The sequence below is a fragment of the Poecilia reticulata genome, chromosome 20, assembly GCF_904066995.2.
Source record: "Poecilia reticulata chromosome 20, P_reticulata-male-v2, whole genome shotgun sequence".
Lineage (NCBI taxonomy): Eukaryota > Metazoa > Chordata > Actinopteri > Cyprinodontiformes > Poeciliidae > Poecilia > Poecilia reticulata.
The window spans coordinates 26,333,470-26,358,601 of record NC_088849.1 but is presented as its reverse complement, the minus strand read 5'-3'; the positions used below and the strand labels follow the sequence as shown (position 1 = coordinate 26,358,601).

At 40.3% G+C, this 25,132-nt stretch overlaps 1 protein-coding gene and 1 pseudogene across 2 annotated transcripts; one reads left to right on the top strand and one right to left on the bottom strand.

The window, feature by feature from the left end:
* The first annotated feature begins 4,377 nt into the window (after positions 1-4,377).
* On the top strand, positions 4,378-17,764 carry LOC103457023 (NACHT, LRR and PYD domains-containing protein 3-like; annotated as a pseudogene). The gene is made up of 8 exons (XR_014085413.1): positions 4,378-4,723; positions 6,913-7,059; positions 7,845-8,080; positions 9,507-11,346; positions 11,968-12,144; positions 14,245-14,418; positions 14,904-15,077; positions 15,698-17,764. The product of XR_014085413.1 is annotated as an NACHT, LRR and PYD domains-containing protein 3-like (transcript).
* Positions 17,765-18,397: 633 nt separating this feature from the next.
* Positions 18,398-22,735, bottom strand: cavin4b (caveolae associated protein 4b). The gene is made up of 2 exons (XM_008396861.3): positions 22,140-22,735; positions 18,398-19,792 (listed from the first exon to the last, which is right to left on the bottom strand). Exons 1-2 carry the CDS (start codon positions 22,500-22,502, stop codon positions 19,220-19,222), a joined length of 936 nt encoding a protein of 311 aa, XP_008395083.1. The 5' UTR covers positions 22,503-22,735; the 3' UTR covers positions 18,398-19,219.
* Positions 22,736-25,132: the final 2,397 nt, after the last annotated feature.

Genomic DNA, 25,132 nt, shown 5'->3' with positions numbered 1-25,132 from the left:
ATACTAGATCACGAGTTCAGACTCCATTTAGTAAGAACAGAACAAAGAGAGGAATCGTAATCAAGGTGAGTGTTATCCACATTCTTCCTTTCTTACTCTGTGTGGTTTACTTTCTACAGTTACTATGCAAGTAATTTAAATGGCTCGTTTCAGGCTTGTAAGAGAAAATCCTGTTACCCTTAATGATAAGATCAGTTCCTTAGTTTATCTACAACCACAAACATCAACATAACTGGGCTACCTAATAATGTTTTCAATTCCAATGCACTGAGCAAAATTATTGCTCAAACACATTGCAGATTTTAATTCCAGCCTAAATTGTTGCCATGTGGTTTCCTCTGTTTACTTTATATTATTGCGATTCTGATCAGATTTGTGAAGCATTTCTGTTTAGATGTGTGCGCGTATATGACAATACTTTAGGTTGATCTGATCTGACTGAGAAAAATGTTATATCTTAATATATAGTGCATGTAAGTGTTAGGGTTAGGGGGTTAGGGTTAGGTTTTAAACTATATCAAAACGTATTGATGTGATGAAAACATATTAGATTAAAAACAGATCATTTACTGCACTAGAAAGCACATCAGGATAATCATGGAGTGATTTGACTCACCTGGAACATCTAACATCTAAAGTGAGCCGACAGAACCAGTACTGACATTCAGCAGCGGATCCAAGTCGGCGCTTCTGAAATAAATACTTTCAGAAAGAATCGATAAGTATCCTGCCTTCAGCAGGCAGCTTGGTGCCTGCAGTCTGAGTTTTTACAGGAACAAGTGAGGCATATTTTTATGTTGCCTTTATGGCAGCTTAACTTGGCAAACGCTACTTATTTTTACTACTGTTGGTTATAGAGTTACTTTTGTCCTTCTGTTTCCTCGTAAAATATCTTGTAAACATTCTTCACTTTCAGGACTTTTCAGATTCACTTTGAGTTACTTTTTTATGCCTCCTGAAATCATTAACTTTAGTTGAAGTTCCTAATCTGTCACGATGGTTCTGTTGAAGCTGTGCCTCACTCTGGAGGACTTGTTTTCTGACATTAGTTCAATGACTGACTAGAAAATATTGCTTTATGAATGGTGCACTTATATTTACATTTGAAAGTGTAAAGTAAAGTGTGAAGTGGTTTGTCATGGTGAATGAACTCAAGCAACACTTTTAAATTTTTTTTTTCCAATATTTTGGTGTGATAAGAAGATCAGGATTTCAATCAAACACAAACTTTGGATCCTTGATACAAGTTTCTGATCTTCCTCTCTAGGTCATCTTAGCATTGCATTTTAAATAGACACCATTCTCCAGCCACAGGGAGCTCAGGGTATTTCAGTGTGTTCCTTCACATTGAAATGAATAAGTTAAAGTGGAATAATCTTATCATGATGTCTCCTGGATGTCTTCCTTAACAAGTTTTGTCCCACTGCGAAGAGACACTGGGGAGACTTTTAGGGGGACTGTGCCTTTTGGCTCAAAACTGTGAACATCATGGATGGATGATGTGTTTTTAAAAATAGGAGGAGCAGCGGTTATCAAATTATTGCTGTAACACATGAAATTGAATCTTGGCTTGGAAGTTTCTGTTTATATAATTACAAGATAAAGTCAAGCGAAGGGTTAACATGAAACTAAATTTAGTTTGTACTTTTAAGGGATGAAATCCACTTTGTTCAGAAGACTTCATACCATACCAACTATACCAACTTTATTTATAAAAGCACTTTAAAAAACAACCACAGCTGATACAAAGTGCTGTACAATGAAACACAACATAATAAAAAAACTCTTACAGTTTAAAAACAAAACATACAATTTAAAACTAGATCCTGCTGGAGTTGAAAGCCAAGTAAAATAAATGGGTTTTAAGACGAACTTTAAAAGTGGACAGTGAAGGGGCCTCTCTGACCTGCAAAGGCAAGTCGGTCCATAACTTAGGGCCCATGACAGAGAAGCCCTGTCCCCTCTGAGCTTCCTGGATCTTGGTACCTGGTACTTCAGCAAAACTTGGAAATAAAAGTCACTGATAAACACATGTATAGATGGACCTTACTTTCAGATCTGAGTGAAGGTGCCCCCACCTCCTCCACCTTCTTCAAACAGACAAAATCAGACAAAATTGGTGTCAAACGTTTGTGCAGCAAAAATTTTCGTTTGCGTGGCTATCATTTTAAAGATATAAAGAAATGTTTCTAGAGGTCATCCAAGGTCAACCATCTTCAAATCAGACAAAATGGGTGTCAATCAACTCGGCTATGTTTGTGCAGCAAAAATGTTCGTTTGTCCTGCTTTGACTTTGAAGATATTAATGAATGTGTAAAGGTCAAAAGGTCAACCAGCCCTCCCACTTTTATGAAATCAAACAAAATTAATGTCAAACGTTTGTGCTACGTTTGTGCAGCAAAAACTTTCGTTTGTGCCGCTATCATTTTAAAGATATAAAGAAAGTTGTATTTCATAAAAGTGGGGGGGTTGGTTGTTCAAATCCCTTATATTGCTAAAAATGAGATTATGATCAAAACAAAGGTTTGGACAGTTACATTTATAAATATATTTCTAAGCATAAGTAATCAGTAAAAATATGTGGATTGTTGTACTTTGTAATGCAGACTGAATAAATATTACTTTGTTTATTGTTATAGAATCAATACAAATGTGAAAGAAACCACAAGGGTCAGGATTAGAGTTTGTGTTTGGTAATTGGATTTGAAAGAGCATGTCTGTGTGCTCACATGCAGTGATTGTATATGTGACATGTGCAATCACTTTTTCTGCAATGTGACCACAGAAAATTATTACTCTTGCTTTTCAAAACATGAAGAATTTGAAGAAAAGTGAAAGGAAAAAAAACTCAGAGAAATTAAGGCAAACACTCTTTCACCTGGAGGAGCTTTGTGTGTCAGGGATCAAACAGATCCGATGTGTGGCAGTTATTCTGGACTGACCGGTCTGAGCGAGTGTCCAGAAGCAGCCGCTCCGTCTGCTCCAAACTGGTTCTGGTCCTCAGAACCCGGGTCTGAAACGTCCCACAGCTTCCACCTGCAGGAGGAGCAGGACCAGATGGAGAAGCTCAGGATCCAGCTTCCTGCTGCAGCTCAGAGCTGCTCTTCATCTTGCAGAGGATGATGAAGGTCTGCAGCTGGTCCTCATCATCACTGGAGAAGCTGTGGAACATCAGACTGGGATCTCTGGAAGCTCTGGTCTGAACATCTCCCAGCTCCAGATGATCCTCTTGGGCCATCCTTCAGTCCTGGACTTTGTCAGGGGAGAGAAGAGGTCAAAGGTCAATTGACTCGTTAAGGCTATCAGCAGCATGAATGTCCATGGATTCACTGAAGCTTCTTCTCCATCTACCTCTGTTCTATTTAAACCAGAGAAAGTAGAAAACCCATGAATTGTTCTCAGTTGTAAAAGTAAGAAGGACAGTGTGGTAAAAATACTCCTAAAAGTAATATTTTCCCCAAATACTCACTCAAGTTAATGTAACTAGTTATTACCCAACTCTGATCTGGACCAACACATGACTGATACAGAGAGAGTAATGGAGGAGAAGATCCTCCAGGGGGCGCTCTAGGAGGTCAGTGTTAAGGTAGGTTACAGTCACTATTCCCAGATTCCTGAATCTTTTCATGACTGCGTTCAGTTCAGAGGATCTTTTAGTTCCTTCCTGCAGAGATCTGAACTTTCCACCATGATTCCTGTCTGATACCAGCAGAGCAGCAGCACAGATGATGTTTTCCAGAACCAGACATGAAGAGTTGATGGGTGCAGTTAGCTGGTTTGGACAGCAGATGGCGCTGCTGTAGGGGATACAGAGGGAGAGAGCAGCTTCCTGGAGGGACACATAGAGGCAAATATGAAGCTTTAACATCACCTGAACTCTTCAGCTCCACTTTCCCTCAGATTTCCCCTGAAGCAGCTTTAAGGTGAAAAACTTCTGCAGCTGGAGGAATTCAGGAAAACCAACATGTAGCTTTGTTTTCTGGCTGCCTGATCCACAGTAGGGCTGGTTGAATAGAGCTGGATGTTGACCTGCAGGAGAGTCGCCTCCACATCTGCTGTTTCCTTCCTGAACGTCTCCAACCAACACAGATCCTCAGCTGAGCTGCTGGAGGCTCTGGAACAACTCAGTGGGACACTTGATGCTTTGGAGAAGAGATTTCCTGAAATCAGACTCAGCTAAACCAAACTAGATCCAGATCCACACAAATCTGATCAGTCCTGTTTTACTAGAACGTTACTGGACCTGGAGCTCTGATTATGATAATTTTTCCGTTTGGTTAGAAATAAAAACACAATTTAAGATCAAGATCTACTTCAGGTAGAGAATTGCTCATCTTGAAATGAAGCTAAATATCTTATTTTAGAAATAAAAGTAGAAATAATAAAGCTGAACAAAAACAATCAGATCTTCTCTCAGTATCTCCTCAGATAAATTCCTGGTTTATGGAAAACTAAACTACTTCACACAAAAATATATTGACAGGAAATGAGCTAGAAACTGAACCCAAAACAAAAAAGTATAAATAAGAACTCAGGGTTTCACAGCTCAGTTCATTGTTGACACAAAGGAAAGAAGAAGACAAGACAGTACAGGAGCTTTAACTCTCTCTGAGAGGACAGGAGGCGGAGCCTCAGGTGAGTCAGGTCTAGTCAGGTATCAGATCAGGAGAAACATGTTCAGACTCCAGTTAGTAACAGAACAGAGAGACGAATCTGGATCGGGGTGAGTGTTAAGTGTTAAGTACTTGTTTTCCATCCAGCCATCCATTTTCTTCCGCTTATCCGGGTTCAGGTCGCGGGTCAGCAGCTTGTTGTTTTCCTCTCACTGAATTTTCTCTCTGTGGACTGTGAAGGAAAGCAACAATTTAGTCTTGTTCTCCTCAGCCTCAAAGCTTTATAACTTCACAGAAAATAATGTTTTTACTTTCTGACAGACAGACGCAAACTGACTGGCTGAGAAACAGAAAGTGAAAATATTCTGTTATCTCAGTGGGAATCTTGGACCGACCTGTTTGTCCTTATTTTTTGCTGCGAGTTCACAGTCAGTGTTCCTTTCAAACTGACTGAAACCACAAGATGGGAGATTGTGAGCAGGAACAGGATGACAGAGCAGGACAGTCATAATAATGAAGACAAACAATATTCCAATAAAAAAGAAGTCGGTGTTCTGATCCAAACCTCCAGATATGATGATTAAAGATAAGAACTTAGATCCAAAGTCAGAAGCTGCAGAACCTTCTTTTCTGTTGCTTTTAGTTCTTTAGTCTCTTCTTTGGTTCTTCCTGCCTTTTCTGACCCAATATCTGGACTTCAGGCCTGAAACTGTGACACTGACTGAACTCTTCCCTCTGCCTGAAGGTGAAGCCCAGTAACAGCAGCTTCAGCCTCTCAGATGACTCAAAATGAAGGTTTAAATGGATCTGCTGAACTTTTATCCTCAAACTAAAGATTCTGGTTCTGAGTTAACAGGTCCAGTTAGTGTCTTTTGAAGCTCTGCTGTGAGGTTATGTTACTGTTAGCAGAGAGACAGCATCATCTGCTATGTTACCATGGTAACAGTTGCTAGTCACCTGCTCCTCAGGTGATGCTGATGTTCAGATTGATGATAAAATATCAAAACTAGTTTTTATTGATTCCTCTCAGTGATTTTATCTGAGGTCCTGCAAACATCACTACTTCATAGGAAATGTTAATTTCTCTATTCACTTATTCTGACCTCACTCTGTATGTTACTATAGACCTGGAACAGGATTTCAGCTTAACACAAACTTTATTCTTTACGTGACAGTTACTGGAACTGGATCAATGGGAACTGACTGGTTCTGGTTTCTCTCTCAGGCTGACTGAAGTCCAGAAGATGGAAGGTTTGGATCTATCTATAGGAGGACAGAGCAGAACCTCCAGGATCCATCTGTCCCTCTATGAGAAGTGACCGTTCCAAAAGTATATCTCCAGACTTCAGTACTGAACCTGGACCACCAGATATAAAGTAAGAAAATAGTTTCTAACTGATTTATTTGACTCCATAAAAATTTATCTAATGTAAACTGGATGGTCTTCAGAAAGTAAATCAATGTAGCATCATTTTGTATCTAAACATGTAGCTAAATAAACATGAAGAATGTTAATGTTGAACTCTTCCCTCCATCTGAAGGTGAAGCCCAGTAACAGCAGCTTCAGGCTCTCAGAGAACACACAATGAAGATTTAAATGGATCTGCTGAAATGTTCTATCTTTGAACTAAAGTGCAGCTGGTTCTGAGTTAACAGGTTCAGTTAGTTTCCTTTGAAGTTCAGCTGTGAAGTTATGTTACTGTTAGGAAGCAATGCCGTCTCTCTGCTATGTTACCATGGTAACTGCTGATGGCCCCTGCTCCTCATGTGATGCTGATGTTCAGATGGATTTTAAACTGAGTTTTCATTGATTCCTCTCAGTGATTTTGTTTGAGGTTCTGACTCTCAGCAGGGAGACCAACAGACCATCTTCCTCTAAAAGAGGTCTGGACCTGAAAGGCTTCAGAACCTCTGCTATAACGAAAACCTTTCTAACAGGAGCCACTCCAACATGTGAGCAAGCTGCTGTTCAAGAGCAACGCATCACAACTTCATAGGAAATATTCACTCCGTCATTTACTAAATCTGACCTCACTGTGGATATTTCTGCTGACATGATTCCAGTTTGGACCTGAAAAGGTTTGAAATTAATTTTCCTCCTGCACCCAGAAGTTCTGCAGATGGTTCTGAGGAAAGTCATGAAGTAGTGAAGGAGAGGATAATTCAAGTTCAGATGTTACCTGTTGGAATCTCGTTTCTCTGATCCTCTACACACATGATGGGTCTCAGCTTTCTGCTTTACAGGACAGTTACTGGGACTGGATCAATGGGAACTGACTGGTTCTGGTTTATCTCTCAGACTGACTGAAGTCCAAAATATGGAAGATTTGGATCAAAAGGAGGACAGAGCAGAACCTGCAGGATCCATCTGTCCCTCTATGAGGAGTGACCGGTCCAAAAGTATACCTCCAGACTTCAATACTGAACCTGAACATTCAGATATAAAGTAAGAAAATAGTTTGTAACTGATTTATTTGACTCCACAGAGATGTATCTAATGTAAACTGGATGGTCTTCAGCAAATAAAATGTACCTTGACTTTCTCTAAACCTGTAGCTAAATAAACATAAAGAATGTTAGTCAGTAAATCAGTAGAGTTTCAGTGAAGGTCTAACTAAATGAGTGATGGATAAAAACATTGCATCAAAACAAAAACATTCAATACTGTGAGGATCAATTATTGTAATGTTTCTAAATCCACTAAAAGAGGGAACCACAGGAGCCTCTATATCAAGGAAACTGGGACCAGTTAGAAATGGGAACACAATGACCAGTTGATCCCAACAGGCTGATGACTTGGTCACTTCCACCAAGTATCTGCAACTCAAAACAAAAACATCAACAGATCAAAGCAGCACTAGAAGACCAGGGTCATCACCTTTTTCTAGTCTTCTGTTTCCTGTTTGGTTCTTGGGTTCTGGTCTTTAATGGTGACCACAGCATCTCCTCATAGAAGATGTTTTAGTTTTGATATCAGGAACCAGGGGTCTCATTTACAACGGATTGCATAGCCTTCATACTACAAGTGCACATCTGCCCAAAAGGCAACAATGGAGTATGCCAAAACAAACAAAAAAATTGATTATTCAACTATGTGAATGCACACAAGCACATAATTTTCCTTTATAAATCACAGCTGAACCTAAAAGTTTGCAGGATCATCATCTTCCGTGGGACAGCTCCAGCCTGTTGTTAGTGAACTATTTCAGTGATGAAGAAATGTCTCCACAGAGGGAGGAAGAGGAGCAGCGTTGATGAGGAGGAGCAGCCGTCCTGCTGTGCTTTGTGTCAGGAGGTTCTGGTGGATCCGGTCTCTACCAGCTGTGGACACTGGTTCTGCAGACAGTGCATCAGGTCCTACTGGGACCAGTCTGCTCCATCTGGACCCTCCTCCTGCCCCCAGTGTGGAGAAAGACCCAGAACAGGAGCTGGACTGCTGACAGCCAATCAGAGCAGCTGTGCTCCAGGTGAGACTGAACACGTCCAATCAGAGCTTCCTTCTGTTGCTTCTGTTTAAACATTTTGACATCTTTCAATAGGATTTGAAATTCAAGTTTTAAAAATTTTTCTGTGATCAATTATTCAACTAAATCTCTGTAGTTACAGTTGGACTAATTGTAACATATTACACATTATTTATTTGTACAATATAAGTCACGAACTGAATTTAACTGAACAAACCAGTATGAGCTTCCTATTGGATAGTTACTGCATGTACACCTGTCTTCCACCTGGTAATACGTTATTTAACCCCAGCTGATCCAGTGACTAGGTACTCATTTCTTAACTATGTGGAAAGATAATGCGGATGTGGGAAATATTGTAGTCTGTTTTAAGAAGGGTCAAATCATTTACATTCATCAAGCAGAAAAAAACATTGAAGGAGATTGCAGAAACTCCTGAAATAGTGCTGATAATTGTCCAACTTATTATTAAAAATTGCAAAGATAGTAGGGAGCCATCATCTTAGAGGAAGAAATGCAGTCTGAAAAGTTATATGTGAATTGGTAGCACAATTGGAGACTGCAGCTCAAAGGAGGAGCTGTGTGGAAAAGGCAGCGCTGAGTGAGAGCAAGTGTTTTGCACCCAAAATGGCTGCCCCAAAGGTTAAAAAAATGTTCAGACATGTATGAAAGACAAAACAATACTCCAGATGTCTTTTTGATAAGAGAATAACATTTTAACATGATGCAAATCTCAAAAGCTCAACTTTATGTAATACTGTCCCTTTAATGGTGACAGCATTACATAAGAGTATTTTTGCATACACAATTGGGGCTGAAAATTTGTGAATTCATAAGAAAAACCCTAACTAGTGAAGCTAAATGGTGGAAAAAGGCTACAATTTGCAAGAGAGCATGAAGATTGGAGTTTAGGGAGATGTAAGAAGGTCAAATAAATTGATGAGTCCAGATTTACCCTCCTTCAGAGTAATGGGCACATCAGGGTAAGAAGAGAGGCAGACGACCCATCATGCTTAGTGTCTATAGGCCTGTGAGGACAATGCTATGATCTGGAGCTGTTGCAGTGCCCATTGTTTGGACTCTCCCTCATCAATACAAGAGCTTGGTGAAAAAAAATATGTATCAGTGTGTAGAAATACATCTTGTGACATCACAGAGCCTTACAAAAAAATGCAAATGTGTACTATAGTCAAAGTTTTGGGTGAGCCAATAAAATATTAGTGTGTATAACTTTTATGGAGACATCTTTTTGCCATGTAGCATGTAAAAACATGTACTTGAAACAGTCATGTCATTTCCAGTCTAATTGTTCTATAAAAACATTCAACCCAGTTGTTGACTGAGAAATGCCATGTTACAGATTGTTTTTCTCCAGCTTAATCACACAATATCCTGAATTTTTTCTTCAATTGTGTGTTCTTCATTTCAGCAGACGTTTGTCTGCAGGAAGTTCTAAAGGAACATAAGATCAGTCTGAGGAGGAGATGTGAATGTGTGACTAAAGAAAGTGATGAAACAGGAAGTAGAACCCCCTTCAACAAGATCTACACTGATCTCTACATCACAGATGGATGGAGTGAAGAGGTTAATACCCAACATGAGGTGAAGCAGCCGGAGAGAGCTTCCAAGATCCAGAACCTCCATGGGTCTCCAATCAGGTGCCATGACATCTTTAAATCCTTCCCTGACCAACATGGAGCCATCAGAGTGGTTCTGACCAATGGCGTCGCTGGTGTTGGAAAAACCTTCTCGGTGCAGAAGTTCACTCTGGACTGGGCCGAGGGCTTGGAGAACCAAGATGTTAGTGTGGTGGTTCTGCTGTCGTTCAGGGAGCTGAACCTGATCAGAGATCAGCAGCACAGTCTTCTCTCGCTGCTCCATGTTTTCCATCCAACACTCCAGAAGCTCCCAGCAGAGCAGCTGGCTGTCTGCAAACTGCTCTTCATCTTTGATGGCCTGGATGAAATCAGACTTTCACTGGACTTAAACAGTAGTCAGCTGGTTTCTGACGTCACACAGAAGTCATCAGTCAATGTTCTGCTGACAAACCTCATCAAGGGGAACCTGCTTCCCTCGGCTCTCATCTGGATAACTACCAGACCTGCAGCGGCCAATCAGATCCCTTCTTCATGTGTTTCCAGGGTAACAGAAGTACGAGGCTTCACCGACGCCCAGAAGGAGAAGTACTTCAGAAGGAGGTTCAGTGATGAAGAGCTGTCCAGCAGAATCATCTCCCACATCCAGACCTGCAGGAGCCTCCACATCATGTGTGAAATCCCAGTCTTCTGCTGGATCACTGCTATGGTTCTGGAGAACATGTTGCCCTCAGAACAGAGAGGAGAGCTGCCCAAGACCATGACTGACATGTACTCACACTTCCTGCTGGTCCAGACAAAGAGGAAGAAGAACAAGTACCATAGAGGACATGAGACAAGTCCACAGGAACTGATGGAGGCTGACAGGGAAGTTCTTCTGAAGCTGGGGAGGCTGGCGTTAGAACATCTGGAGAAAGGAAACATCATGTTTTACCAAGAAGACCTGGAGCAGTGCGGTCTGGATGTCACAGAGGCCTCTGTGTACTCAGGAATGTGTACAGAGATCTTCAAAAGAGAGAGTGTGATCTTTCAGAAACCAGTTTACTGCTTTGTTCATCTGAGCATCCAGGAGTTTCTGGCTGCAGTTTATATGTTCCACTGTTTCACCAGCAATAATACGGAGGTGATTGAGAAGTTCCTGAGGGAACGAGACACTGACAAGAAAATAGATGCGATGAAGAAAATCCTGAAACAAAATTACAGTGAAACATCTCTGGAGGACTTCATGAAGAGAATTTTGGAAACATCTCTCAGCAGTAAAAATGGCCACCTGGATTTGTTTGTTCGTTTCCTTCATGGCCTCAGTCTGGAGTCCAACCAGAGTCTGTTAAGAGGCCTGCTGGGTCAGACAGAGAACAGTTCAGAAACCACCCAGAGAATCATCAACAATCTGAAGGAGATGAACAGCAATAGAATCACTCCTGAGAGAAGCATCAACATCTTCCACTGTAGGGTGGAAATTAAAGACCTCTCAGTTGATCAGGAGATCCAACAGTTTCTGAAATCAGAGAACAGATTGGGGAAGAAACTCTCAGAGATCCAGTGTTCAGTTCTGGCCTACATGCTGCAGATGTCAGAGGAGGTTCTGGATGAGTTGGACCTGAAGAAATACAACACATCAGAGAAGGGACGCCTGAGAATGATTCCAGCCCTGAGAAACTTCAGAAAGGCTCGGTGAGTCCAAATGTTGTCCTTGTTTGACTGTTAATTCAACACTATTGTCCTGATGGGTCTCTGGTTTGAACCATAACTAGATGAGAAGCTGCAGGCACTTCTGCTTTGTCTGAGGGCAGTGGTCAGATTATTGCCTCTGTTCCAGGATGGTTACAATGTAGCTTTACACCATCAGCTCATGAATGACTTAGAATTGTCTAATTATTTTAAACTAATCTTCATGAAGACCTAGTGTGCATCCAGATTGTTCCTGCAGCACACAGCACTCAGAACTCAGGATAAAGAAACACGAAGGTTTACTAACAGGCAGTAAAGATGGCTGCTGCAAAAAAACCTTCTGTGTTGGTGAACATAAAGGTTTGGTTGTTTTAACCTGTTGCTCAGTTTTTCTGATTCCATCTCTGTGGATGAATGGAGCTTTTAACAAAACCATAAGTCTACAGCCAAAGCATAACCAGAACCGGAACCATGATCTTAAGGGACTGGAGACTGTCATGTCAAACATAGTAAATATAAACAGATGTTCATTAGATGACGACATCACAGTTGCAGTTTTTTAACGTGTGTACATAATACAAATTGTATGAATTAATTAGAACGGTTATTTTTCTCTAATCACAGACTTGCTGGCTGTAAACTCTCAGAGGCAGAATGTGAAGTTGTGGCCTTAGCTCTAAAGGCGAAGCCCTCCCATTTGACTGAACTGGAAATAAATGAGATCTATGGAGTGAGAGATGGTGGAATGAAACATCTGTGTGAGATCCTGGAGAATTCAGTCTGCAAAGTGAAGATCCTGAGGTTTGTCTTTTCTGTTTATCCAATTAAAAACAGTTACTTAAATTTAATACTTATTTATTTTAATGATTTTATTTTAGTACAATTTCTTTAAAAACATCCTCCTGTCTAAATTTGTAAAACCTTTTATCTTGTAAATAAAATATTTAATGATTTTAGAATATTTTAGTTTTACACACATTAAAATGGTTTGGACTAAAAAAAAGTTTTAGAAACCAAGTCACAAGATATTACTTGCTTCTTTGTTCATAATTAAGAAAATTATGTTTAGTAAAGGAAAGATTTTGATCATACAAGATAAGATGAATTTGCTTTATGTCTGATATTTTTATTTACATCTTTATGTCAAGAACTGAATTTTAATACATTTAAATTAGCAGGACCACATACAGAAACACAAAGTTATGCTTAGCTATAAAATCACATAAAAATACTGATGACGAGAAACAAAGATAATATATATATTTATAAAAACAGTTGACACCTCCAGGTTAACAAACCTGTACCTGAACCTGTTCAGAAGCCGTAGTTCTGTTGGGTGAGGGAGAAATTGTCTGACCACGTCTGAGCACAAAGATCCTTCTTCAGGAAATTCATGAGGAACTGGTGAGGAATTGGTGTTCATTCTCTTTTGGGATGACTGAATGTTAGATGGGCAGGTTTTAAAATATTAACCACATCTGGCTGTTGAAGGACTGAATGGTTCTTACAGCAACATGTATTTATCCAAAAGTAGCACATGCAAGAGTAGCTCCAACCAAGCACCATAGAGCTATGACTAGGTATGGGGCAGGGTTCATAGGTATATAGCGATTTGAAAAAGCCATGGTTTCAAAACCATTTAAATTTTCCCTAATGCTGTTTGTCACTTTGACCAGCGGAGGCTCAGCGTTTGAAAGGAGGCATCACAACAAAATGCAGTTGAGAACCTCTAATCTCCATCACACTTTTCCTGTGGTATAAGAATTTATTCTGTTTGGTCAGAAATAAAACGCCACCTGTCACATGTAGCTGTAGTATCACAACCCCTCCCCACACTTCCCTGCTTACTACCTGTGCTAGTACTACCCCACTCACTGTTAAGGGGAGATGCATATATCTGTATATATACAGGAATATTTCAGCTACCATTCAAAATCAGACAGCAACTAAGGGGAAGAACACTGTCCTAAGTGCAAAATGTCCTTACAAACAGCACAGGTGGCACATCAAACATGATGGCGTATCTAGTGGAACATCAATCATCACTATTTGCTAAATTTAGTGTCAAGTTTATGGTGTCTTGAAATGAACGAAGTATCATTATCATCACGTCTGTCCTAACCATTCTTTAACAGTAGCAGTGGCAACAACAGGTTGATATCAAAGTGTGAAGATCTGCCCAGAATTCAGCAAACATTTAAGAGGCTAATCTCACATCAAATGAATATAAATACAAGTGTGACACCACAAACCATGACGTTTTCCTAAGGCTATCATACAATCATAATTTCATACCAGCCCATACCTAGAAATGAGTAAAGGGTGATTCCAATACAAGCACTGACATTCTCAATTAGCAAACACGGAAAATATGAAGAATTTTTAAAACAATTTCTCTTTAAACCACACCAGATAGTTTCGCAATGCCCCAGCTTTGGTCAAAGTACTTGAATTGATTAACTTTGATAACTTTACTAGTAACTTTCAGCTAAAGAAACAAACAAAAAGCAATCAGCTAAAAACTAGAATATTTCTAAATGCAGCGATATCACAGTTAAGCAGTTGTTTGTTTGTGTGTATATAAAGATCAAGTCAAGTTTATTTCTGTAGCACATAGTAATAGCAAGAAAGTTGAAAGTATTTTATATGATAGAAAAATAACACATTAACCAATATTCATCAGAATAATCTTCATGTGATATTGGAATGAACACTAGAATTTATAAGAGTTTCAGTTATTAATCAAAGATGCCTTTAAACAAGTTTGATTTAAATGAACTCAGGGTTTCAACATCTTTTCCATTTTCTGGGAATTTGTTCTAGATCTGTGGAGCAGCCAGTATAAGGGCTGTAGAACAGCATCCTGCTGGGTTCAGCTCATATGTTTTGTTCTTTATTCAGATTGTGGCACTGCAGGTTGTCAGAGATCAGCTGTTCTTCTCTGGCCTCAGCTCTGAAGTCCAACCCCTCCCATCTGACTGAACTGGGTCTGAGCCACAACAACCTGAAAGATTCTGGAGTGAAGGAGCTCTGTGGTTTTCTACAGACTCCTGAATGCAGACTGCAGATATTGAAGTAAGACACTGTGTTGTACATTTGTGCCAATATGTAAATTTTGTGTTTATATTAAATTGTAAACAAATGATTAATGCAAATTTGATCAACCCTCAATATCTTCATGTTAAGCTCTGTTTTCTTCTTCACTGGTTTGCACTAGTTACATTTTCTTTTAAGAGCTTCCTTCTATGATTTATTAAATTAACAGGAATTGAATTTCGGCATGAGTTTGCTACTATCATAATCTCCCAAATTCCAATGAAATTAGAGCTGATAATGTCGGAAATTCCCACTCCCATTCCCAGCAGTAGCTTTTTAATAATGTAGAGCCAACATCGCAACATCGCTAGAAGTGTTGAATGCAGTAATAATCCCCAAAACGTTTTTTAGACTTCTGTCCTGGAAAGGATATTTAGTGCTCCTGTTCTCCTTACCGTAGCTGCTAGACCTGTTTAACTCTGCATCCCATTGACTTCAGCTCACATGTTTTGTTCTTGTTTTAGACTGGAGAACTGCAGTTTGTCAGAGATCAGCTGTGCTGCTCTGGCCTCAGCTCTGCAGTCCAACCCGTCCCATCTCAGAGAACTGGATCTTAGCTTTAATGACTGCAAAGATGCTGGAGTGAAGGAGCTCTGTGGTTTTCTACTGAATCATTTCTGTAAATTACAAACATTGAGGTAAGATAAGTTTTGGTTTAGTTCTGTTTTTATGATGAGAAAGAGATTTTAAACTGCAGACAGATGTTGATATTTTACTGATCCTCTCTGAGGATCTTCATGGTAAAGTCTGTTTTTTTTTCTTCACTGTTGTGATTGTTGTAATGTTTTTCTTTTTTTTTACATTTTCTCTCATGATTTATTAAATAATAACCACAAAACATGAAATAAGTTTGCTTTCAGTGAGGTTGCAGCTATTATCAAGAACTTTCCAGAATTCAGTCAATTTATAATGAATCTATTTCCTATTAATTCCTTTTCCCAGCAACATTGTTTTAATAATGTTGAGATTATTAGCATTTTTAAGAGTTTCTGGGATTTTTTTCTGTATTTCACACAGAAAAGCTCTTTAAAAAACTGAAGTCTTAAAACTCTGTAAGACTTCAGACCTTTAGTGCCACATATGGAAGTGGCACAAATCTGATCTCTTGGGGGTGAAAAGATTAGAATTTGACTGCTCTGACTGAAGTCAGCAGGTCTTTATAATGAAGCAGCATGTTGGCATTAATATTCATGAGACTTTTTAACTGGTTAACCTGCATCCTGTTGGCTTCAGCTCACATATTTAACTTTTTATCCAGATTGATCACCTGCAGGTTGTCAGAGATCAGCTGTGATTATCTGGCCTCAGCTCTGAAGTCCAGCCGCCTCCATCTGACTCAACTGAACCTGAGACAAAACGGCCTGAAGGATTCAGGAGTTCAACAGCTGGAGGATCTTTCAAAAAGTCCAGACAAACAAATTGATTATTTGTAAGTAAATGTTATCAGTGAGTCCAGCTGCTGTCAGCATGTTGAACTAAACCAGTTCCCATCAAAGCTCCAGTGTTCCCAGTAAAGCTGCAGCTTCTCAGTGGGAGGAGAATGGTTCAGGCTTCCTGATTGGACACAGAGACAGCAATCAGCCAATCAGAGCAGCAGCAGCTTGCTGTGTTCCTGTGTTTGTGTTGGTGTGAAGATGAGTGTTGTTGCTGTGTCCATGTCTCCAGGACGTCCAGCTGGACTCCAGCCGTCCAGCATGTCTAGAGACAGTGGTCCTCATTCATCAAACTGTGGCAGCAGCAGATCTGATCTCAGATCTGCTTGTTCTCTCAGTTCAACAGGAAACAAGTGATCAGGTTGATGTTGGTCACAGCTCTGAGATCAGTCTGACTGCAGCCTGGAAACCACTGGAAACTCTGGTTTCACAAACCATCATTCATTTAGTCAGCAGCTGCTCTTCCTGCTCCAGTCCAGTCCTCACATGTGGACATGTGTCCTCCTGTCCTCAGTCTCATCCAGATGTGTTCAGGGACAGACAGCCTCCAGGCTGCTCAGTCAGCTGATGTCCAGCAGCAGATGTTTGTTCATCAGCAGCAGTTTGTGTTGAAATGCAGCAGCAGCAGCAAATCCATCCCTCCAGTGTTGGAGCAGCAGTGAACCTTCAGGCTCTCAGCAGTTTGTTTCCACTGTGGACTTGAGTGGAACCTGCAGAGGAAGCAGACTGGATGCTGAAAGTGTGTGTAGGTGTGTGAGCTTGGAGCTCAGTGTGTTCACTGCAACACGTTAAGATGAGAGCTGAGAGGAAGCTGCTCTGAACACGACTGAAGGCCCTGCTGCTCTTTCTACTGGATGTGCTGCGTCACTGACTGCTGCTGCTGGAGAGAAGCTGGAAACTCACTGATCTGATCTCTGATTCTTTCTTCTCTCTACAGGTTTTGGTGATTAACTATGTAAAGAAGAGAATCGTCTCTGTTTCCTGCTGATCCTCAGAAGCTGCAGCAGTTTGAGTCTAAAGAGACTCTGACTGGATCCTGATGATTCTGAATTGAAAGATTTTGTTACATCTCAACTTAAAACCCACCTGTTTAGAGTTACTTATGGCTAAAATAGGGTTAGAGTGGGTTTTGATGTCTTTGATGTTTTTAATGTTTTTATCTTTGATAGGGATTTTTTGGTATTATCATTTTGTTGTTACTTTAGTTCATATTCAGTCTAATGTTAGTCAGTTTAAAGTGTTCTCTTCTTTAGTGTGTGTATGAACTAACCTGGGGGTCACAGCTGTCTGTTCATCTTCATGTGAAACAGTTTGACCGAGATTTGAACCGGGCTCAGATCGTAGGTCAGATGTTAAATTGTTTTACAACCTTTGCTGTGTTTGGGTATGATGTTTTACGACCTCTGCTGTTTCCTCTGCTGTCTATCTTGCCTATCCTCCCTCTTTGAAGTTTGATAATAAAAGACTAGCTGTTCCCAAAGATTTTCAGAACACATGGTGAGCGGCTTGGAGGAGCAGTTCACTGTGCTTTCTCCTTCTGCAGAAGTTTGGTTAAAAACTCATATACGTTGTCTGTGGTTCTCTTTTTCCATGTAGGTTTCAGAAAATACCTAACAATCTTTACTTTTTATCTATTTATTTCTTTTTATTTCTCTTTTCATTGTTTCCGTTTTAATGATATAAAGCCCCTCGGAAAACGTCCCAGTTAAACGACGTTTAACTGAAGTCCTAAAAGGGTTTTAATGTTTTTATATTTTTTATCTTTTTTTTAAAAATCTCTTTCTCACAGTTTATTCAATGTCACTTGTTTTTATTTTAATTAAAGCACTTTGAAATGCTTTGCTGCTGAAATGTGCTACACAAATAAAATTTGATTGATACAATTTTTTTTATCCTGTCTTGACATTTGTTTTTTTTTTTGTCTCTTTGGATAAATTATGATGAAATTCAATCTAAGCTCCATTTAGTGGTTTAATTTGTTCTGAACTTGATCAAACTGTAATTTTTTTTCCTTTGATTTGTTTTCAACTTGTAACCAAGAAATATGAATAAATTTAAATTCAGCATTTTGCTCCATCCTGATGTTTCTGGATGTTTTTATATTTTAGATGTTTTCTGCATATTTTTGTGCAGCTCTGCTGATTTTATCTGCTGCTGCTGCAAACAGCTCAGTGAGTCAATGATGGTTTCTTCAGTTGGAGGAAGAAACTAATGAAATTATTATTTTCATTGTTTCTGAAGGTAAAATATAAAAATCCTCTGGAGTTTTATATTCATGATGTGAATAATTCTCGTTTCCTCTTATCTGTGCGTCACGTTGTGAGATTCTGTCAGCTTTATGATGTTGGATGAGTTTTATTGAAGTGATTTATTTAAAGGTCTAGCAGTTGTCCAGACCTGCATCACTGAAATTGATCAAAATTAATCTTAATCACAGTTAATTCATAATTTACCAAGGGTGTAGATATATTATATTCACAATAAAACACCATCATTAGTTAAATATTCAAAGAATAAAACAAAAACACAACAAAACCTCAGTGCTTTATTTGCCTTTAGCTCACTTCCCCTCACTGTTCAGTCACTTTCCTTCAAAACTGGACAAGTTAGATTTTATTCTTATCGTCTTCAAGTGGAATATTTTTATCTGTAAGACTACAGTACACAGTTATGGAAACACAAAGGCTTTAATTCTACCGCCTACATTATGAAAAGAAAATGTAATTATGATCAGAACCAAAGTGAAGGAAGCTACATTTCTACATACATAATCAATAAAAATGCAAAGATTTATACTTTGTAATGCAGCATTAATAAAAATAAAACCACGAGTTAGAGGGATCAGTTCAAATCTGATTGTACAAACTGTAATCTGGGTGTTTTGTTCATTTTCTGCATCATCTTTCATCTTTCTGGACAAATATGAAAATCTACTAAAGTCTCTGCAGGAGCAAAACATCCTGTCTTGTCTTTTATTTCCAAACAAAGAAATTCACTTCATTTTACTTTACTTTTCCTCATTTTCAACATATTTAAGAACAAAACGTTCCACAAACTCATTCCGTCCAACATTTCAACTTCAACATGCAAATCAGCAGCAGCAGCTTGTGATAAACTCCTAACACATTTCAATCAGACACAGTAACACAAACAGAAACGTGATGCTGGATGTTCTGAAAACACTCAGCATCAAACATCCCAGTGATTCCAGGAATCTGTTCTTGTCTCAATGTTCAGTCATGTTGAGGTGATTCCATCTGCATGTCAATCAGAGAACTTCCTCCTCAGACACCACATCATGCTCTCTCTGTGGTCTCAGGTCCAAGAAAACTGGCCACCTGTCCTGTTTATGACAGCTGCTTCATGTCGTACATGGGTACCTCAGACTCGGCCGCCTTGGCCTCGTCTTCAGCCGCCCGGGCTGCTGCTGGGCTGCTCTTACGGCCTTTAGGAGGAGGAACTGGAACGGCAGCCTCTGCAGCTCCCTCTGCTCCTTCCTGACCCTCAGCCACAGTCCTCTCTTTCTTCAGGTTCAGCTTCGCCGGGACCGTCTTGGTGAAGGTCTCCTTCAGCTTCTCGCCTGACTGCTTCAGCTTCTCTCCAGACTGGCGGATCTTCTCGCGCCTTTCGGCCGTTACGATTCGCTCGCCGAATTTGTTGACTTTGGTGCCCAGGTTCTCGCGGGTTTTGCTCATGTTCTCCTTGGAGAAGGTGGCTTTGAAGCTCTCGATGCGTGTCAAGCCTGTCTTCTTCATCCGACCGGCTGATGAGGAGTCTGCTTCCTCCACAACCATGTACTCCTCGTCCGACTCTGGAGGAAGCTCAAACTTGTCTGGTTCCACCTCAGGCCTTGCTGCAGCTGCACCGCCGGTCTCTGCCGGCTCGTTACCTGGTGTGATCGCTTTAACTTCCTGGTCACCCTGAGAAACAGTAACAGATCAAATATCAGCATCTAGATGTTGCAGGACGGATCTATGCACTAACTTTTCTTCTCTTAATGATGATGTCAGGTTTAAATCTGTCGCTGGTCACAATGTGTCATCCAGACTTGGGGGGTGAGTGTGCAGGTCTTGATCCTGCCTCCAGAAATAAACCGCAGCACCTGTTTCTGGAGCTCAGCGCCAGGCTGCAGGAAGCTAAACATGTCAGGGCTGCAGCTTCCAGCTGCATCACAGCGCGCAACTGTCGCTAACAGGTCAGGTTTCAGAAAAATGTTGAAGAATGAGCAGCAAACTGACTCTGACTCATGATTCAACAGACCTCAGTCATTCATACTGGGACCAGTGGAAAGGCGACTGAACTCTGCTGGCCAGTAAACAGACTAAATGTTTGGATCAACCATGTTAGTTAGCATCACAATGACCTTTCTGATCCTAAACTATCCAACAAAAATCCCTAAATACCCAAACTAAACGGTTGATGCAGCCAAATGTGACATGGACAGATGGACAGATAAACTTTCAGGGCCATAAATCTTCCAGGCCTGTTCAACCAAATGGACCCGTCAGGAAAAACCCACTGAGATCATGGATCATCTGTTCTGTGAGTCCAGGAATAGGAAGTTTCTTTGTAAATATTATTGGAATAATGACTAAGTGAAATGTCACAAACCAGTAAATTGGAATCATGTTAATGGGAGAATCAGCATCTTTGATTTCATGCATCACTGGGGCCTCATGACACCTGATAGGCTGACATTTCCTGCCTGCCGTAACCGAGCTGCACGGTCAGCCAACACCTAGCTTCAGCTGCTAACCAGCTGGCAGCTAGCAAAGTTGGGACATCTGCACCTGGAGGGCTGGATTTCTGTTAGCTTATTGTCCAAAGAAAACCAACAACAATGTGCATCATGAAGGAAGATGAAGAATTAAGTAAGATTTAGTCAAGAACAAATGAAACAAGCATGTTTCGTAGCATAGTGTTCACTGACTCTATGCTATAAGAGGGAAATGGTCATTTAACTCAGAGGACCAAATCTATCTTGCTAAATCTATGTCAAGAAATTTTAATCTAAGCAAATGCATGAAAACTTTCCCTAATTGGTTCATCTTGATCTGCCATCGGAGCAGGTAGCAGCTCAGAAACATTGATTGGCCAAAGATTAGCAGAGCGCTATATTAGGAGATGGTGGAGGCTCAGACTCAGAATAACTCGGCGCTCAGCTCTCAGCTGGCTCAGTCATTTAACTACAGCAGCTCTGGACTCAACACATGCTGCTCAGTTTGAACTGTAGCTGTGGGACATTTATATTTGGCTACCGACTCCTGAGACATGATGTAGGGATGCAGGAAAGTCTCTGAATGTCAAATGAATTTCTGCAGGTCTTACTTTACATGCATGACTGGAAATAAGCTCTTTTCTATGGGAAAGGCTTAATAAAAGGAAAATAAAGTAATTATAGAAAAGTATTTGGAGCTTTTATTGTGCAGGTAACCAAAACTAAACGGCTGTAATTCATCCAAACCTCACACTGCTGTTATTTCCCTGTTTCATTCAGAGAAATGCAACATTCTCCCAATGAATGTTTCAAAACGCAGCTGATTGATTTAAAGCAGCCAAAATGTTTTATTTCTCCAATAAACTCATTAAAGCTCAGATCTGTGGCCCTTCAGCAGGTTGACGTCTCTGCAGAACTAAAATAACTGAGACGCCGTCATGTTGGCAGCTGCTGACTGCGAAGGCCTGAGGAGTAAAACGAGGCCTGATGACATTTGACCTCCAACATTCATATTAAATAAACTCAGATTTGGATTAAAAGAGACATGAAAACAAGGATAAATTTACCAAAACCTTTTCTAAAACTGTAGAGATTAAATAAAATTCTGATGAAACAAACTTTGGTATTAATAAAATTACTATTATTAGTTTCTTCAGCTTTCACTGAATGGAAAATTCTTCTGTATTTATATCCCTTAAATGAATTATTCTCGTCTTGTTAACATGATTAAGGTGATTTTGGACCTTCTGCTGCTGTGAGTTTCTAAAAGCAGTTTGAATCGTTTTCAGTGTTTGAACAGGACAGTTTCCTGTTCGATCCGATCGTCGACGCTCCAATACGGTCGTCTGATTGGGTCAGTCAGGACTGTAGCAGCTGAATTTATGCATCATGTTTTTGTTCAAATTCAGCCATGTCTCTTGAATCTGTTGGTTGTTTTCCATGCAGCTGACATTAAGCTGCACACGATGCGATCATTACTATGCAAAACAGTTTCAGACGTTTCTCCAGAGCCAACAAACATCAGAATCATTGTAAATGTTAGTCCTCACCTGGTAGATGACCACCCTGAACTTGTTCTTGGCGAGCAGGTCTCCCTGCGTGGCCTCCACCTTCTTCACCCTGAGGTTCTGGTTCTCCACCCGCACCCTGACATCCTTGATGTGGCAGCTGACCTTGCGGGTCTTCTCCAGCAGCCGGCTGACCGTGGAGCTGGTGTTTGCGTGATCGTTGGTGAGTTTGACGACGTCGGCCTGGATGGTTTTCACCGTGTTCTCCAGCTCCAGCTGACGCTCCTCCATGCGCTGCTGTGTGGCCTGGACGTTGTCCATGAGGCCCGCCACACGCTCCAGCAGCGCCATGATGCCGCCGGCATCATCTCCGCCTCCTGCTGGCAGCACCGGTTTGTCCGTCATTCTTGCTGGCTGGTTGGTCTTTGAACTGTCTGGTCAGTTGGTTGCTTGAATTCAATGATCCAAATGAAAATGAAAGAAGAGATGAAGGGAGATAAAAACCCTGTAGAATCTGTGGAAGTTAGTGGTGGTAAAGAACCGAGAACCACAGCCTGAGGGCTGAGGCAGTGGGATAGAGAAGAGACGGCGAGAAGGCAGAAGGACCAGCTCACCCCTCTACAACTGGAGGTTGACCCTGATGGCGTTCGGATCAAGTTAAAGTCTCCACCCTGTTGGACCTGGGAGGGAGGGAGGGAGGGCTGGAGGAGCTGAAGTAACCTGAGCCAGAGAAACACCAAGAGGATGAATGAGCTGCACTGATATTCACCCAATAACTTTACAATATATTTGTATATTTTAAAGAAACAAGACTCAAATATTGATCTTATGCTGAGGTCTTACTGGTGTAACCCCCATAAACCACGCTGGTCTGTCTGTATGTTTAATGTGTTGTTATATTAGTTCTTAGGATGTCCTGTAGAGGGCACTAGACCCAAATGTCTCCTGTGTCGGTAAAGAAGAAGAGTAAGGCATAAGGGAGAGAAATGGCGGATTATGTAGACTAAGCACGTTTCAGCAGAAGAAGAGAAGTCTCTACTCTCTACTGCTGCTGTTATATGAAACGTATAACAGCATTTCACAGCATAGTTCTGTGAAATGAGACTCTTTTATGGTGAAGTGATGTTATTAAGTAAGTTCTTTATTACTGAGCGTTTTTTTAGGTTTATTTGAAACGCTAATTTTTTTTTTGTGTTTTTTTTTTATTGAAAAAATCTCGCTGATTTCCGTAAATTTGTATTTCCGTTACCTGCATGACCGGTTAACGCTCTGCATGCAGGTTGGGTTTTTTAATGGCCGACATCCAGAAGCAGGAGGGTCCCGCCGCCATCTTTTACTTGGACAACAGATAAGCTTATTGAACAAAAATGGGCCCCCAATACTACGAATTAGTTTGTTTTTTTATTCCACAAACTATTTGTTCATGAACATGTTTTCCCCAAAACTGACCATCTATGTGCACATTGATGGTCAGTTTCAATGTGCACATTGAAACTGCAAATTACATGTAATTTTGTCTTTTGGAAAAGAAGCGGTTGTTGAAATGAGCTTCACTAAGCTATAACTTAGGAAACCTGCCCTTATTCTTTAATTTAAGTCTTTATTAATCTTCATGAAGGTAATTAGTGTCACCTGAATTATTATTCTTTTGTGGGGAAAGAAAAATAAACCGGAGTTGTTGAATTTATTAGTTTATCATCCTCCTGTGTGACACTAGAACTAAAGTAACTTTACTGCTGAGTTTATTGCTAATTAACTGGCGTGAAGAATAAAACCGTCCGTCATCCTGGAGAAACTGACCAATCAGACAGAAAGTAAAGCCAGTTGTTCAGACCAGTGATGATGAAGACTGGCATGTTTCTCTGTTCTCCACTGCTAAAAATACAGCAGTGGTAAAGCGACTCCCTCTGCTTGTTTGAGATCAGAGTATTAAAAGCTGGAAACCCCCCCACGTCTGTCATCCCACCACTTTTCACTTCTTCTGTCATAATCCTTCCCTCCAGGTTTAGACCTTCTTGTCGTTGGACAACCGACAGGTCAGGTTTCATTAAGGCACATGCTGCCATGGCGGCCATCTTGGTAGAAAGCAGGTACTTAAAAATGGTCCAAAAGGGGCGTGGCCTGTAGTGGGAGGAGCAAACAGTTCAGACGTCTTAGAAAGGAAACAGAAATTAATTCAAATATTTTAATATTTATTTAACAAACGGAAATTTTTGAGTTTGTTGATATGAATCAGATACAGAAAACTAGACCTGATGCATGAAACACTGGAGCTGATGTGAGCCTCTAGAGGCCATCAGTGGTACTGCGCTATAACTAATATTACCTGATCAATATCTTACATATTGATCCATCAGAAGACTACAGCTGTCGTAGCTGACAGCTAAAAACTTTATCAGGTTCTTTGAGCTGCTGCACTATAACTATTAAGAATAAAAAGTATTTATTGTCTTAAGTGAACATTTCTGTGGACCAATAGGGATGAAAACAATTCAAATCTAAAGCTTGTAGAGCAGCTGAGTGATAAAGAGGAAAGATGATGAGAACAGGTGTGAGGAGGAAAACAAGAGGTGAGAAAAGAGGGAAGGAATCAAAGAGTCGGGGACTCCCCACCGTTTAACCCCCACCAGCTGCTGCCTATAATTATCCTGCTATATTTGGAGACCTGGACAGATTATTGGCACCGATTTTCACTTCTGATTCACTTCAGTAGTTTGTCAGTTTTACAGGCTGATTGAAATTAGACAGATTTCTACTTCAGATCAATACATTTGATTGTTCCAGAGCCTAAATAACTAATCGTGTATCATAATACTAATTACTATATTGGTGCTTTCAATAGAACAAATGTATAATTATTAATTGTATAAACATACGATGTTCCTCAGGTTTAAAAATGAAAATCATTGTTACCACCAAGAATTAGCTTTGTGTTTATGAGTTATAATAATTACCTTCCTGCTCCGTTTAATCTTCATGTTGGATCCGTTAACATATCCGTTCAGCCTAAACTCTACAGACACAAAACGACTGAA